This window comes from Geotrypetes seraphini, chromosome 14, assembly GCF_902459505.1.
Source record: "Geotrypetes seraphini chromosome 14, aGeoSer1.1, whole genome shotgun sequence".
NCBI classification, from domain to species: domain Eukaryota; kingdom Metazoa; phylum Chordata; class Amphibia; order Gymnophiona; family Dermophiidae; genus Geotrypetes; species Geotrypetes seraphini.
The window spans coordinates 29,240,683-29,255,840 of NC_047097.1; the positions used below are offsets into that span (position 1 = coordinate 29,240,683).

General features: G+C 41.1%; 1 protein-coding gene across 1 annotated transcript in view; it reads left to right on the top strand.

Moving 5' to 3' along the window:
• Positions 1 to 3,787: 3,787 nt before the first annotated feature.
• The window catches only part of RHCG (Rh family C glycoprotein), a 47,741-nt gene continuing 36,370 nt past the window's right edge, over positions 3,788 to 15,158 (top strand). Inside the window, exon 1 of the mRNA XM_033920612.1 lies at positions 3,788 to 4,099. Within this exon, the coding sequence (XP_033776503.1) occupies positions 3,913 to 4,099 (187 nt within the window). The 5' untranslated portion in view covers positions 3,788 to 3,912. The remainder of the gene's footprint in view (positions 4,100 to 15,158) is intronic.

Sequence of the window (15,158 nt, forward strand, 5' to 3'; positions counted from 1 at the left end):
TGAACTCTAGAGCTGCGCAAGGCAAGCTAAACTAAGGGTCTAGGTATGGCTTGGCTTAAAGTCTTCTTGGAAAATGAATCTAAGCATAAGTTGTTACGAAAACTGCCTTAGGTAGACAAGCAGTATAAAGAGCAGCCTAGTGCAGTGGCATAGCGAAGGTGAGAGGCGCCCAATCCGTTCCTACCCTGCTTCCTCCTGACACGCCCCTTCCCTTCCCACGTACCTGTTTAACATTCCTGGCGCATGTAGCAATCCCAGCCCGCTGTTTGTGCCAGCGTCGGCTCTTCCTTTGGTGGCACTTCCTAGGCTTGGGCCCAGGAACTGATATTGGAAGAAGAGCCAACACTGGCGCAAGCATCAGGTCAGGGTTGTTGCTAGTGCCAGGAAAGTTAAAGAGATATGGAGGAAGGGAAGGCAGGCATGCGCGCAGTAGTGGGGGAGGGGAGGCGGCACCAAGATGGCACCTGCAGCAGACCGCCTCTCCTTACTATGCCACTGGCCTAGTGATTAGAGCAGTAAACTAAGGGTCAAAGGAAGCCAGCATTCAAATTCTGCTTTTCCCGCTAATGTTCCTTGTAACCTTGGGCAAGTTGCCTCATCTACATCTTAAGTCATTAGCCTACTTGGACAGAAACCTACAAACTGTACCTGGATTTGTGAAAGTCAAGTAACAAAATCTCATTCCAGAAGCACTTTGATCCTCTCTGGGGTCCACTCCAAAGTGTGAGCTCTTCTGGTCTGGAATAAGAAAGAACAGCTAGTAGTGTGATGGGCACTTCAGTCCCTGAGTTTGAGGCTTGTGCAGATGAGGACAGAGCTTGCAGGGACAGAAGTCATAGGGGTGGGGACAAATTGTTCCTGTGTCATTCTCTACCTCTCACCTCTCTTACTCTAATGCAGAATCTGCCCCACCAATTCTGCAGTTCCGCCTTAACTTGTATTAATTTGTACTGATTCGTGTTGATTTGGGTTTATTTTTTTCATCTAACATTTTTAGTGGATATGTTTTAGAAATATTCATTTCTTTGATGCTCTCAAGCTCTGCCAGTGATGGATCTGTGAAGTGTGCTAGGCCGGGAGTTGTAGTAAAACTTGCACTAAAATAGGACTGTTTGCTATCAGGCCACTTCAGAGACTTTTCTATCTCTTAAATTTGTTTTATTTTATTTTTAATTTTTTATCTTCTTTCATTATTTCTATTTTTTCTATTTCTTTGATTTGGAAATATATTATATGTTGTTATTATATAATTTTTAGTTTATCAGGTACTTTAGCTAGATTGTGAGCCTTTGGGACAGATAGGGTCGTTTTTCTCTAAAGTTAAAAAGGGATAGATTCCGTACAAACATAAGGAAGTTCTTTTTCACCCAGAGAGTGGTGGAAAACTGGAATGCTTTTCCAGAAGCTGTCGTAGGGGAAAACATCCTCCAGGGATTCAAGACAAAATTAGACAAGTTCCTGCGGAACTGGAACGTACGCAGGTAGGGCTGGTCTCGGTTAGGACGCTGGTCTTTGACCTAGGGGCCGCCATGGGAGCGGACTGCTGGGCACAATGGACCACTGGTCTGACCCAGCAGAGGCAATTCTTATGTTCTCTTTCTGGGCTCCCTTTACAAAGCTGCAGTAACAATACCCATGTGGTAAATGCAAAGCAGCCCATTCAATTCCTATGGGCTGCGTTGCATTTGCTGTGCCAGGACTCACTGTAAAGGGACCCTCTGTTACAAACAAGGTGCATTCCTTAAAAAAAGTACAAATGAAGGGACCCTGTTACTATAATGCAGTTGGTTTTGCAGACAGCACATGTTTAACACATGAATTAATGTGCAGCAGCTGCAAAGGGAGTGGTCAGCCTCTGTCTTGCATTTTCCACACAGGGCACGCATTTAATGCAGAGCCATCGTGTTTCTATAACGCAACCAGAAGACCATCCTTACTCGAAAGAGCTTTACAAGCTAAACAGACAAGACAGACAAACAGGATGTCATGGATACAGTTATGGGGAACGGTTAATCTGCTGGCTGGGTTGGTGAGCAGTGGGGAGTAGGGTTATGGATAGAAGGCTATATCAAACAGGTGGGTTTTCAGTCTGCTTTTAAACAAAGTAAGAGAAGGGGCTTGGCAGACAAACTTGGGCAATTTATTCCAGGCATAGGGGGCAGCTAGATGAAAGGAATGAAGTCTGGAATTGATATTGCTGAAGGGTTGTTGGGTAAGATTTGCCTCTTTGCAGATGATACCAAAATCCGCAATAGAGTAGACACGCTGGATGGTGCGAATAACATGAGAAGCTTGAAAAATGGTCTGAAATTTGGCTAAAATTTAATGCTAAGAACATAAGAATTACCGCTGCTGGGTCAGACCAGTGGTCCATTGTGCAAGGTCATGCATCTGGACTGCAAAAACCCAAGGGAACGGTACAGTTTAGAGGGGTGAAGAACTTATGTACATGACGGAAGAGCGGGACTTGGGTGTCATTGTATGTGATGGTCTTAAGGTGGCCAAACAGGTTGAAAAGGTGACGGCGAAAGCTAGAAGGATGCTAGGTTGCATAGGGAGAGGTAAGGCAAGTAGGAAAAAGGAGGTATTGATGCCTCTGTATAAGACTCTGGTGAGTCCTCATTTAGAATATTGTGTACAATTCTGGAGGTCGCACCTTCAAAAAGATATAAAAAGGATGGAGTCGGTCCAGAGGAAGGTTACTAAAATGGTGTGTGATCTTCGTGATAAGGCGTATGGCGGGAGAGGGGAAATATGATAGAGACATTTAAATACCTACGTAATATAAATGTGCATGAGTCAAGTCGTAGCAGCTGAGATTAGCTCAGTGGCCCAATCTGGAACTTATACCTGTTTTGACTTCGTCTAAGTCAAAACATATACATTCCGTACAGGCAACCTGTCAAACTACCAATTATCAGCACTTAGATGACCTGTCTTTTTGATCATTCAAGTGTCAATTTAGGTGGGTTTTTAGACATATTTTCGTTTTGATTACGAACCCCTTAGTCCAGTGATTTTCTACTTTTTTCTTTCCGTATTTTTCTGACGGAATGAAAAAAGTGGAAAATCACTGGACTAACCTCCCCCCCCCCCTCTTCTACAAAGCCAAGATTTAAAAGGCTTCAGGGCTGTTGCCGCACGGCTTTGTAGAAGAGGGGGTAAGTGTATAGCCCTCGATGGAGACTGCCCCAACTTTGTTGGTCGGGCTGAGAACTTTTCAATGGCCCCTCGTAAGATGAAATGCTTTTAGAGAAGTAGGCAGATTCTTCCATTCTTGGAAATGAAATTTAAGCTGATAAAGAATTTACCAATTAGCCCTTATTCCAAATATCCTGTCAGAAAACTTTGCTAGAGTACACAAGTGGATTGAGGTTGGAGTGGATTTGTGTAATTCAGCTGAGAATAGTTGATGTGTAAACAGTTGGCTCAGACTTGTGGTACACACTGCACTTTGCTCTGAAGAGTTTCTTTTTGTTTTTTTGTTCACTTTTCTTCAGAACCTAGTTGGGTAACTTAAATGACCTTTACCAGCTCGCCCTTCTCCACCATCATCAACCTGTCTTGTGTGATGCAACCCTTTCTTTGAGCTTTGAAAGTTTAAGGCAGTGTTAGGAGTTGGTAAAAGAAACAGGCTTGGGAGGTGTCCTCTTTCCTCTGAATCTCCTCCCTCAGCATTGTCTAGGGGCAGAGCTTTCACTTGACTGATGCTCTGGGCTGATACACCTCCTAAATAACTACAGTATATAGAGTGAGGGAACTCTTCCTAATTGCAAGGCTCCCTCAATACTCCCTTGCACCATTTGTGCTACATTTGCTTTTTACAGGCCAAGGCTCTCACTTCTTTCCTAACAAATTTTTTTTGTTCAAGATATTCAATTTTTATTTATAGAAATCATTAACAAAATAACAATGTTAAAAAATACGTACATGCGCTGGAAGCTTCCCTTGATCTGCTTTGTCTGGGAGACTGCCATGATCATCCTGTTTGGGGTTTTTGTACGTTATAACAATGAGGCTAATCCTTCCTGGGCAGAATTTAAGAAAACAGAAAATATCAGTCTTGATATTCAAAATGATTTTTACTACAGGTATCCAAGTAAGTACAAATCATTAAAACTAAGTCAAAATATTTGCTGCCTTTGATCTCTACAATGCAAATTTGGGGTAAATGTGTTTTCATTAGAGTAAAATTGTAATGTAGGCTGGAGGGGTTTATATAAAGGATGTATTTTCAAATAATATATATGTTCTTAGTCATTTTTAGTCCAGTTTCTTTTGCTGTTTACATTACTTCAAGTCTTTTTTTATGAGACTATCAATGTTTGTATTCATCATATGCATTTTTAGAAACTATATGTTTATATTATGTCAAGTTTTTATGAGTTTTATTAAGGTTATCATTTTTTTTTTAAGTTTAAAATTTGTATGCAGTTCTATATGTATTTTTATATGTATCATTTATATGTATGTGTTCAGACTCCTGAGGCAGGCCCTTTGGGCCGAAACACAATCGTGTCGAGTCATGACATATTAATAAAAGATATTGAGCACCAGAGTCTTCCTTCGCTGTTTGCTCATCACTTATTACGAGGGAGTGCTGAAAAGTTCTCAGCCCAACCAACCAACTTCCTAAATTCTGAGTGTTATTCTGCCACTGTAGCCGAAAATAGTGTCATCTTATTTCATTGTGCCAATCTGCAAAAATGAAATTCTCTGTTTTCGCATTGTTTCAGATCATTGATTAAACCAAAGCCACGTCATTCTCTTCTTGGTTGAGCTGAGAACTTTCCAGCACCCCATAGTATTGTACTTATGGCTTGAGAAACTTTGTTCTGTAGGCGGAATAGAAATATGGTAACTGAAATCCAGTTGTGTTGTAGGATGTTTAATATATTGCACCCTAAAAACAGAATAAAACTCCATTCACTGAGTTTTTCATTTTGTTCCATTGTGAATGAACAATTGTTAGCCAGCAGGTGTTTTGTAATATCCTCACATATCAACCTGTCAGTGTACAGACATCCTGAAGTACAGCATTTTCTGGTACTCTGCTCGGTTGGGTCACACTCAAGCCGGTCTCACTTGTGCCCACACAAACAGATACACCAAAGTTTCTGAAACTGTTTTACAGCCTGAAATGCTGTCATACACTTTAGCAGAAGTGAAGTGGCATATTTCTTTGTTATTTTCCAGCTGGTCTGCTGAACAGAGATTACAGATTTTGCCAGATGTGTATAGTGATAGCGTGTCCAGCTGTTGATCCAGGAGTATTTTAATGCGACCAAATTAATTTCTTACTTGTTGGTCAATTTAGTCAGGTAGAATAAAGCAATGCCGTGAAAAGCAGGTGAATTTGCTTGAAGGTATTGCGAACACCCCCTCTTGTCTTAAATTTTTTACTATAATGGTCTCTTATGTGTATGAGCTGACTGGAAATGGTCCACCTTGGGGTGTTTGTGATGCGACAGATGTTGCATTGGACTGAGTGAAGAATGGTGAGAAAAGGGATTAAAAAAAGAAATAGGGAGGAGAGCAGGCAAAAAAAAAAAAAAAGTTTTAGTTCATTGTCAGAAAATTTAGCTTTCTTTCCCTCTTTTTTAAAAATTGTTTTGGTTTAGTTCACACACTTGGTTTTTATTTATTTGATTTTTTAGCCTGTCCTGTCAAAGGAGCTCAAGCATTTCCCCTCTCTGACCTGGTAGGCTCACAATCTATCTAATGTACCTGGGGCAGTGAAGGATTAAGTGTCTTGCTGAGGTCCAGAAAGACCAGCGTGGGGTTTGAACCCACAACCTCAGGATGCTCTAACCACATTGCCACACTCTCTTTTTTTTTTTAAGTTGCATTACAACATTTTAATCCATGCAGTTTTGCTAGTACATAAGCTATTTTGTAGGTTAATGTGCATTGAGTTATTTTTATGAACACTAAAAATTTTAAAGGTGTTTTAATGAAGAGAATGAGTGACAATGAATGCATACACCTACCGGGCAGACTGCCATGCAAATATTTCCGCCTATCTTAATGTGGCTGAACACGTTAAATTTTTTTTCCATAGATCCCAAAACAGGAGAAAAATTCTAGTGCATCTAACCTAATCAATATACCCTCTGTGTGGGTGTCCACAGCTGTTGGACATATACTTTCCTGGGGGAGAGTGAATGTGAGTGCTTGTTTGTGGGTGCACTATTGAAGCATATGTAACTCTGCAAGTGGGGGCAGGGGGATCTTCTCTCATGAACTGTTTCAACCCTCCACTCTCACCCAAATATGTTCTTCCTATCACAGTGTTGCCACCTGTGCTCCATCTCTTTTATCCTTCATTCTCTCCATCTTTCTCTTCTCAACTTCCATTTCTTCCCTTCATTCCAATCTTTTCTCATATCCTTTTATTCCATTACCAATCCCTCTGTCCAGGCTTCCTATTCCTCCATTTTTATCATTAAGAACATAAGAATAGCATTACTGGGTCAGACCAATGGCCCATCTAGCCACAGTGGCCAATCCAGGTCCCAAGTACCTGACAGAAACCCAAAGAGTAGTAACATTCCAGAGCTGAGATTGTGATGTCATAATGCCAACCTCATCAGTGAGGTCACAATGGCTTGATTGTCCTATACTTGGCTCACAGAAGAACATAAGAATAGCCTTACTGGGTTAGACCAACGGTTCATCTAGCCCAGTTTCCCATCTTCACAGAGACCAATCCAAGTCACAAGTACCTGGTAAAATCCCAAATAGTAGCAGCAATCCATGCCACCAATCCAGGGCAAGCAGTGGCTTCTCCTATGTCTGTCCCCAACTCTTTCACTGCCTTCTCCCGTTCCTCCATCTTCATATCATTCTTCATCCATATAATGCCTCCTTTCCCAGCCTTCTGTGTTCCTAGCAACTTGCCTCCATCAGTCATTTATTTCTATCCTTTTCTACATCTTCTGTCCTCTGCCTTTCCCCCTTTCTTCAGTCTGTCACCTGCTTCTTTTGCTTCCTTCATCCAGCATCTGCTCCTGCTTTGTTTTTTTCTCCCTTCCACATTTGCTCCCTGCTTTATCCTCCCTCAGCATCTTCAAATTCCCCTTTGCCTCCATTCTTAGCATCTGCAATCTTTAACCCTCTTTCTCAGAATTTGCTGTATGCCTACATCCCCAGTTTCTGTTTTTCCTCCTTTCCTTAGCATCTACTCACCTGCTTCTTTCCCCTTCTTTCTCTTTCCTCCAGCACCTGCTCCAGATCATCTCCCTTTTCCCCAGCATTTGCTCCTCTGTCTCTTTTCTCAGCACCTGTCTCAAGTTTCTAGTTTATTTAGCTTGGTACACCACTTTATACTTCTCCCTCCATACTTGCGGTTTCAGCACTCACAACTTCGATTATTCACGATTTTTAGCATGCTGGCTGCCCCCCCAAAATTACATCATCCATGGCCAATTTATAGAACTGCCACCAACACCTTTTTTTGTTTTTTTTCTGTGCGTATAAATGCAAACTCGGACACAGTTGCATGGGTTCCAGAAGGGGTGAAAAGAGGGCAGGGAATAACCTTACATACCTGCCATTGCAAAGGGGTGGGCTAAAGCCTCATTTCCACCTGGCCACACTGAGAGAGAACATTGCTTCCTCCAACTTTTACAGACTGCTAAATCTGGGTTGACCAAATATCCAGGCATGAGACCAATTTTGCAGGAGCTAAATTAGCTTCTGATTGGGATCAAGAAAAAATTCAAACACTTTGCTTTAGCTTCAAGGGGATAATTTTATAATAGGGTGCCTAGGTTAAAAGGGTAAGAAGGAATTTATTAGCCGGTATCTTTATAAAATAGAAGTACCTATGAGGTAGGCTTACCAGATCGTATGACTGGAAAATCTGGAAAAGTGACCCTGCCCTCCAGGCCCACCCAGGTCCACCCAGCCCCATCCTGTTCTGCCGAAGTCACTCCCCGTTCCACCCTAGTTCTTTTGGGTCCAATTCTTGAAGTACGCGTCTTGATTGCCAGGCGGTGATAGGCATCCTACCAAGCTTCTAGTAGCCAATCGGGATGCACATTAAAAAAAAATTGTTTGAGGAAAGATGCCTTCATTTTAGGCAGCCATAGTTCATCTACGGAGATGCGTAGGGACGCTTACGCATGGACAAGGCGGGTTTTGTGTAGGTATGGTTTTGCCTGGAAGTGGCCTTGGGCTTAAACGTCCTTATACATTTTCATAGGTGTGAGGCAGACGCCTTAAATGCAGGCCTGTAAAAATGCTGGCCTACATTTAAAGCATCTGTTCATCAATGAAAATGTGATTCTCTTTAGGACGCCAATGCGTGAATGACACGTGATCAGTGGCTGCCTCTTAGGTTTCCACCAAGATCGGCGTCCTAAAGAGAATCAGGCCCTTTGTGCACATAAAACCTGAGTTTCTGCATGGAAAAAAGTTTATAAAGTTCTCATCCGAAAAGTTCAAATTAATCATCTGCTGAATATCTCTTCCAGCTGTTGCTCGCCTACACTTGAAAAGGTAACTGATCCTCCTAGTAGGCCCTTCTGTCGTCCCCACTACTGATAACAGTATGCATATGGCTTTGTGTTTTCAGCTGCTTTGCACCCAGTAAGTGCAATAAAATAGATTTTAAGCTTTGCACAGAAACAACACTTGGCTGTTCAGCTAAGATCTTCCTCTACAGTAGACTTCAGTACAGATGATCTTCCATCCTAGCCCTGTCTGCCATTAGCTGTTGATGTCAGCCTGTTTATTCTCAGAGAGGGTCACCTATGTGTGAAGGCCAGGTAGGGCCTAGTTCATATATTTGCTGTAAAGACTTTTAAGCACTTATGTGTCTGTCAAATTGTTGGGCAAAGCAGTAAATTACACCTACGTGGAAGCAGTGCACATTTAAGTCTGTTTAAGAGTAGGCATAACTGTTTGCATGTAAAGTGTGTGTATTTTATAAAGATTTTGTGTAAGTCATGACTTCCCAAACTCTGCCCTTGAATATGGCTATACGCAGGCCTTCTGGACACCAGACATACTTTTCACTTGACATAACATAGTTAGTTAAAAAATTTACCAAATAAGTATGTTTTTAACAATTTTCGAAATGCCAGATAGTTGTTGGAACTTAATATAAAATTGCCGAGATGTTTATCTCATATACTGGCCTGATAAGATAGAATTCTGCCAAAGAATCGTTTGTAAACACATCCCTTAATAGATGGAAAGTCAAATATCCGCAAACCCCATGTAGGGTGTTTTCTACTAACAAATTCAAAGTGGTCAAGAAAATAACTAGGTAAAAGACCATATAAAGACTTAAAACATATACAACCAAACTTAAACAGTATTCTCGCCAGTGCAATTTTTGGTAATATTTTGTCACATGGTCGAATTTATTTACATGAGTAACAAATGCTTTTCCTTGCAAAAACCCCTTTAAAAATTACACCCGTGAATGTTCACATTGTACTCTTACCTTTTTTCATGTCTTTATCTGCGTATCTCGCATGCAGGGCCACAGCTATGGGTTCGTCTGAATTAACCTATCCACTTTTGCCTCGGGCCTTCCCAGCATCCAGGCATACCAGTTATATAGCTTCTAAGAATCCTCAAGCCCCAGCAGGTGAAAAAAATCCAGAGCTGCCCCAAGTCTGCTAAAGTGTGGCAGTCATCAGCAGCAGATTAGGGCTTTGATGTCATCACTATGAGCATTCTCCGTTCTTAAGCATGCTAAGTTCACGTGTAAGAACTGAGCATGCTTGCAATGTCAGCATTGGCAAATCAACTTGCTGATGATGATTATTGATAAATATGTTAAAAAGCAGTGGTCCCAGCACAGACCCCCGGGGAACCCATTTACCCTTTTCCATTGAGAATCTTGACCATTTCAACCTACTCTCTGTTTTCTGTCTTTCAACCACTTCTTAATCCATAATAGTATATTATCTCCTATCCCGTGAGATTTAATTTCCTCAGAAGTCTTTCATGAGGTACTTTGTCAAATGCCTTTTGAAAATCCAAATACACAATATCAACTGGTTCATCTCTATCCACATGTTCATTCACCTCTTCAAAGAAATGCAATAGACTGATGAGGCAAGATTATCCTTGACTAAATCCATGTTGGCTTTCTCTCATTAATCTATATGTTCTGTCATTTTGTTCTTCATGATAGTCTGTACCATTTTGCCCGGCACTGATGTTAGACTCACCAGTCTATAATTTCCTTTGGAAACCCTTTTTAAAATTCAGCATCACATTGGCCACCCTCGTCTTCAGGTATTATGCTAGATTTTAAAGAAAAATTACAAATTACTAACAACAGCTCTGCAAGTTCATTTTTCAATTCTATCATCATTCTGTGATGCATACCATCCTGTCCAGACGATTTGCTACTGTTCATTTTGTCAAATTGGCACATTACATTTTCCAGTTTTACAGAGATTTGTTCGAGTTTCTCTGATTCATCAGAATTGAATACCATTTCTGGTACCAGTAACTCCTCCACATCTTCCTCAGTGAAGACCGAAGCAAAGAATTCATTTAATCTCTCCGCTATGGCCTTGTCTTCCTTGAGAGTCCCTTTTATCCCTCGGTCATCTAGCGATCCACCCAATTCTCTTCCTGGCTTCTTGCTTTTAATATACCTAAAAAAGTTTTTATTGTGTGTTTTTGCTTCCAGTGCAATCTTCTATTCAAGGTCTCTCTTTGCCTTCCTTTGGATTGACATTCCTTGTGCTGTTTACAATTATTTTCAGTCAGATCCTTCTTCCACTTTCTGAAGGATTCCCATTTAGCTTTAATAGCTTCCTTGACCTCACTTGTTAACCACGCTGGCTACCGTTTGGTGTTCCTTCCTCCTTTTTTAATACATGGAATATATTCGACTCAGTTGTTGCTTTACAAGAAAAAGTGCCGCTTCATCCCATTGATATCTTGGCTAGGGTCTCCTTATCTACTCGCTTTCATATGGTAAATTTTGGCCTGGTTCAGGTGCGGCTGTGCCCTTACATTCCAAGGTTTTGTAGGCCTCTGTTATCTTCAGCTAGTTCAAACCTGAAAGTACGTATTTGATCAACTTCCAAACAGGTTAAAACTGACCGATTGCTCAAACAAGTTTAATTTGCCAATTTAAACCTGGATGCAAACTTGTTTGGAGGAGATTTGTGCAGTCTTATTTTCTTGAGTGGAAGGTTAACCCTTGACCTCTCATTTCAGTGTATACTGTTGTGGTTTCTCAAAGTTACCCTAAACTGTGAACCAGCTTTCTGTTTTGAATCAGAACAAGAAAGACTGCAGTTTCACAATTTCATGTAGGTTGAACTAACATTTTATCTCCCTCTCTCTTTCCAGAATCTAGGACTTACATTTCATCCATTTCATTATGCATTCATCCCATGATGTATTCCATTCAGTGTTTTTTAATGCCATAAGAAAGGTATACAGCAGTGTCTCTCAAACTTTTTCAGTTCTGGCACACTAAACGGAGCAAATGTTTTACACGGCACATTATAATTGAAATTATAAAATTGCAAAGCCAACAAAAAATTACATTTGAGAGTTATTTATTTAAAGTTCTTTAAGCTATGTATGGGTAATTGTAACAACAGTGAAACTAAAGTAGATAGAATTGCTAAGCAATACGATGGATGCAGTGGTCTAGCGAGGGTGAGAGGTGCCCGGGGCAGTGGTGCCCCTCCCCCACCCCCATCCGCGCGTGCAAGCCTCTTCCTTTCCCCCAGATCTCTTTAACGTTCGTGATGCAAGCAGCAACCCCAACTTGCTGCTCGCGCCAGCATCGGCTCTTTCTCAGACGTCACATCCTAGGTGCGGGTCCAGGAAATGACGTCAGAAGAAGAGCCGACGCTGGCGCAAGCAGCAGGTTGTGGTTGATGCTCATGCCATGAACATTTGTTGTCATTTTGCCTGACACTAGGACTGAACTAGAATAATTTAAAGGACTTTCAGGGGGTGTCCAGAAAGGAATATGTTGGACTGCTCTCCATGATTTTTCTTTTCAAAATTCTTTTACTTATTGAGCGTATCCTAATGCCAAAGAGGAGGAGAAGGCAGCAGGCTGTCCCTGCAGTTCCTGTGGCAGGACTGATGGACTGCTTTAATGCTTCAAGCCTTCAACCTGGGCAGTTGACCTCGCTTGTGGAAGGAGTGTCGAGAGGGACAGTGGCTAACTCTATTAATTGAGTTTGTTTTCTATCCCGCTCTCCCCAATGACCTCAGAACGGAGCCATCGATGCCGGTATCAAGGGAGTGTATGCAAGAGGATCTCCCTTTACCTGATCAGGCTCCAGTACATGGCCTGTATGGCCCAAAGATACACCTTGTTTGGCTGTCGTTTCTTTTGCATATTCAGAAAGTGAAGGATTTGTTGCTTAGTCTACAGCGGTAATTCTCGATCCAACGCTAAAGGCACACATCTAATCATTCTGGTTTTCAGGATATCCGTAGTGAATGTGCATGCAATAAATATGTATATAATAGTTTCTCTCGTACATATTCATTACGAATATTCTAAAAACTAAACTGATTACACTGAGAAATGCAGAACTATAGAGCTCTCATTGCACCATCTTTTCAAAAGGACCAAAAGGAAGACAAAGCATACTGTTGCTCAATGTTTTACATGAGGCTGAAATCTTATTTAAATGTCGATTCCAGCTAAGTATTGCGAGAAACACGCCCTTTGATCCTCCTTAATGTCACTATGCAACAACAATTATGTAAAAATGCCACAAGTTCATACTATTCAGTACTGAAATAGTTCAAGCCTTGTTGAATCTATTTATTATGGGAAAATCTTGGGCAGAGTGAAAACAAATGACAAATGAAAGTGTCCAGGTAGATACTCTGGTTGTATGCACAACACCCTAGAAACAGCCACCAATCCAAACAGCATAGTCAAGCAGAGTAAAAACATTTCCAGTTTCACAGTATTTTAGGCCAAGGGCCTTAACAGGAGACTGTTGTGGGGAAAACACAAAAGTCCCAGAATTTATACAGTAACAATTAGCATAAGTTGCAGCAGTTCTCCTTGGAAGGCTGAAATTAATAAGCAGCTTTTAATTATTTGGCTGCTCTTCCATGCTGCTTTCAATGTCAGCACAGCAGTGCTCCGTTACCTTCGATACAATCCCTTTAAATCTAGTTCGCTTAGAATAATGTGGCAAGCTGCCAGGGCAGGATTAATTCGTCGAGGGCCTCTAGGCACCCAAGTACACTGGGGCCCCACCCCACCATACACCCAGGCGGAAACAGGAAGCTGCGTCAGAGGGAAGCTTTGGGCAAGCAGCACCGCTTGCACAATTACAGTTCCTGTTGCCTTTCTTACCTTCGTTGCTTGCTTGTCTTACTTTCCGTCGATTGGGGAGGGGGGGGAGGCCGCATTGCCGATCAATGCTGGAGGGGCCCATCGCCGTTTTAAAAAAAACAATGTTATTCCCTCCTTCATCGGGCCACCCTAACCATTTTGGGCCCTAGGCATGTGCCTACTTGGCCTACTGGTTAATCCTGCCCTGGGCAAGCTCCTGCCAAACAACATATATACATTGGTAGGGTTACCATATGGCTCCACAAAAAAAGAGGATGGCCTTCATTAATAGACTCTTAATTCCACATTCTTCACAACACTGCCTCCGTTCCATTAATCAAAATCTGCTTTCAGTCCAATCTTTAAAACACATCAACACTATGTGAATTAACATTTTTCTGTGACCGCCCCTATGTTGTGGAATTCAGCTCCAAATTACCTACGAGAAAGTACATCACTTACCATCTTCAAATCAAATTTTAAAACATTCCTATTTAAAGACTTATGATCGTCCTTTTAAGGATGCTACTCTTACTTTTTACCAGCTCCAGTGCTACCCTTATGACTCCCTGCCCTTTCGTTCTTTCCTTCCCTTCTTTACTATCCAAAATATTGTAGTTCTTCCTCTTTCTTTATTCTCTTGTAAGATTGGAAGGGTGTGAGGGATGGGAAAAAAGTTTTTTTAATCTATTAGTATCATAAATGATAGAATTTCAAATGATGTATTCATTGACAAATGTTTTATATATATGTATTTGTTGTAAGATGAAAAATGAATAAAGATTAAAAAAAAAAAAAAAATTTTGGAGAATTCAAAAATATAACCTTGCTGTTAAAGAAATCAAAACTAAAACATTTATATACCGACTGGAGTCTCAGCAGTTTCCAAAATAACATACATAACATTAAACAATAATTCAAATCAACTCAAGAAGTGGAACCTAAAACTCCTTGATATCATCCTTCACTATTATTACAGTTACATGAGGCACAAATCCTAGGGAGCAATTCACAGATATGCAACGACAAAAAGCTTAGTTTTAAGCAATCTCTTAAAGCTGAGACGGTCCGAACATAGCCTTAATTGACCCCGTAATTTATTCCATAGAGAAACATTTTTAGTTGTATGGCCACATACCTTATTTTCGTAGCCGATTGAGATATCAATCGTGTGCTACCATCCGATCTCAAAGCGCGGGATGATCTGTAGACCTCCCAAACATCCTGAAACCAATTTGGCACATAATGGGACACAGACTGGTGCAACCGATCTTTTGCTTTCTTGTTTGTAAAAATTTGGAATGAATTCCCTTCAGAAGTTAGACTTCTTCCTTGTTTATCAACCTACTTGTTTCAGAAATTCCTAACTGATTCTTCTACTTTAAATTAATGATCCTAAAGGATGAGGTTTATAATTTAATACTCCTAACATGTTCTATAATTATTTTGTTAACTGAGTTGAGCCCTACTGGAGGGATGAATCCGTATATAAAACCAAGGATTGGATTGAATCTATTCCATCCCCACCCATACCTGCATGAGTCAACGCTATTATTTATTTGCTTGCAGCCCTCCGTTTCCCAACCCCAACAGCTTCCTGTGTTTTTTGGGATTGTATTCACTATTCAACCAATGAGTGTTCCAGCTTCTTCTCTTAGCTTTCCAAGCCTCATTCTGAAGGCACCAGATATTTTGACTACACTCCCACTGGAATCTCATGGCAACTTCTTCCATCCCCAAGGGAATTCTGCAGGTTCCACAGAATGCCCGTAATCCCCATTCCCATGCAGCTCTCTGCACTCCACTTGAGTGTATAAGTGTACAAAGTGGCATTCTCATGGGTAATTGTACACTT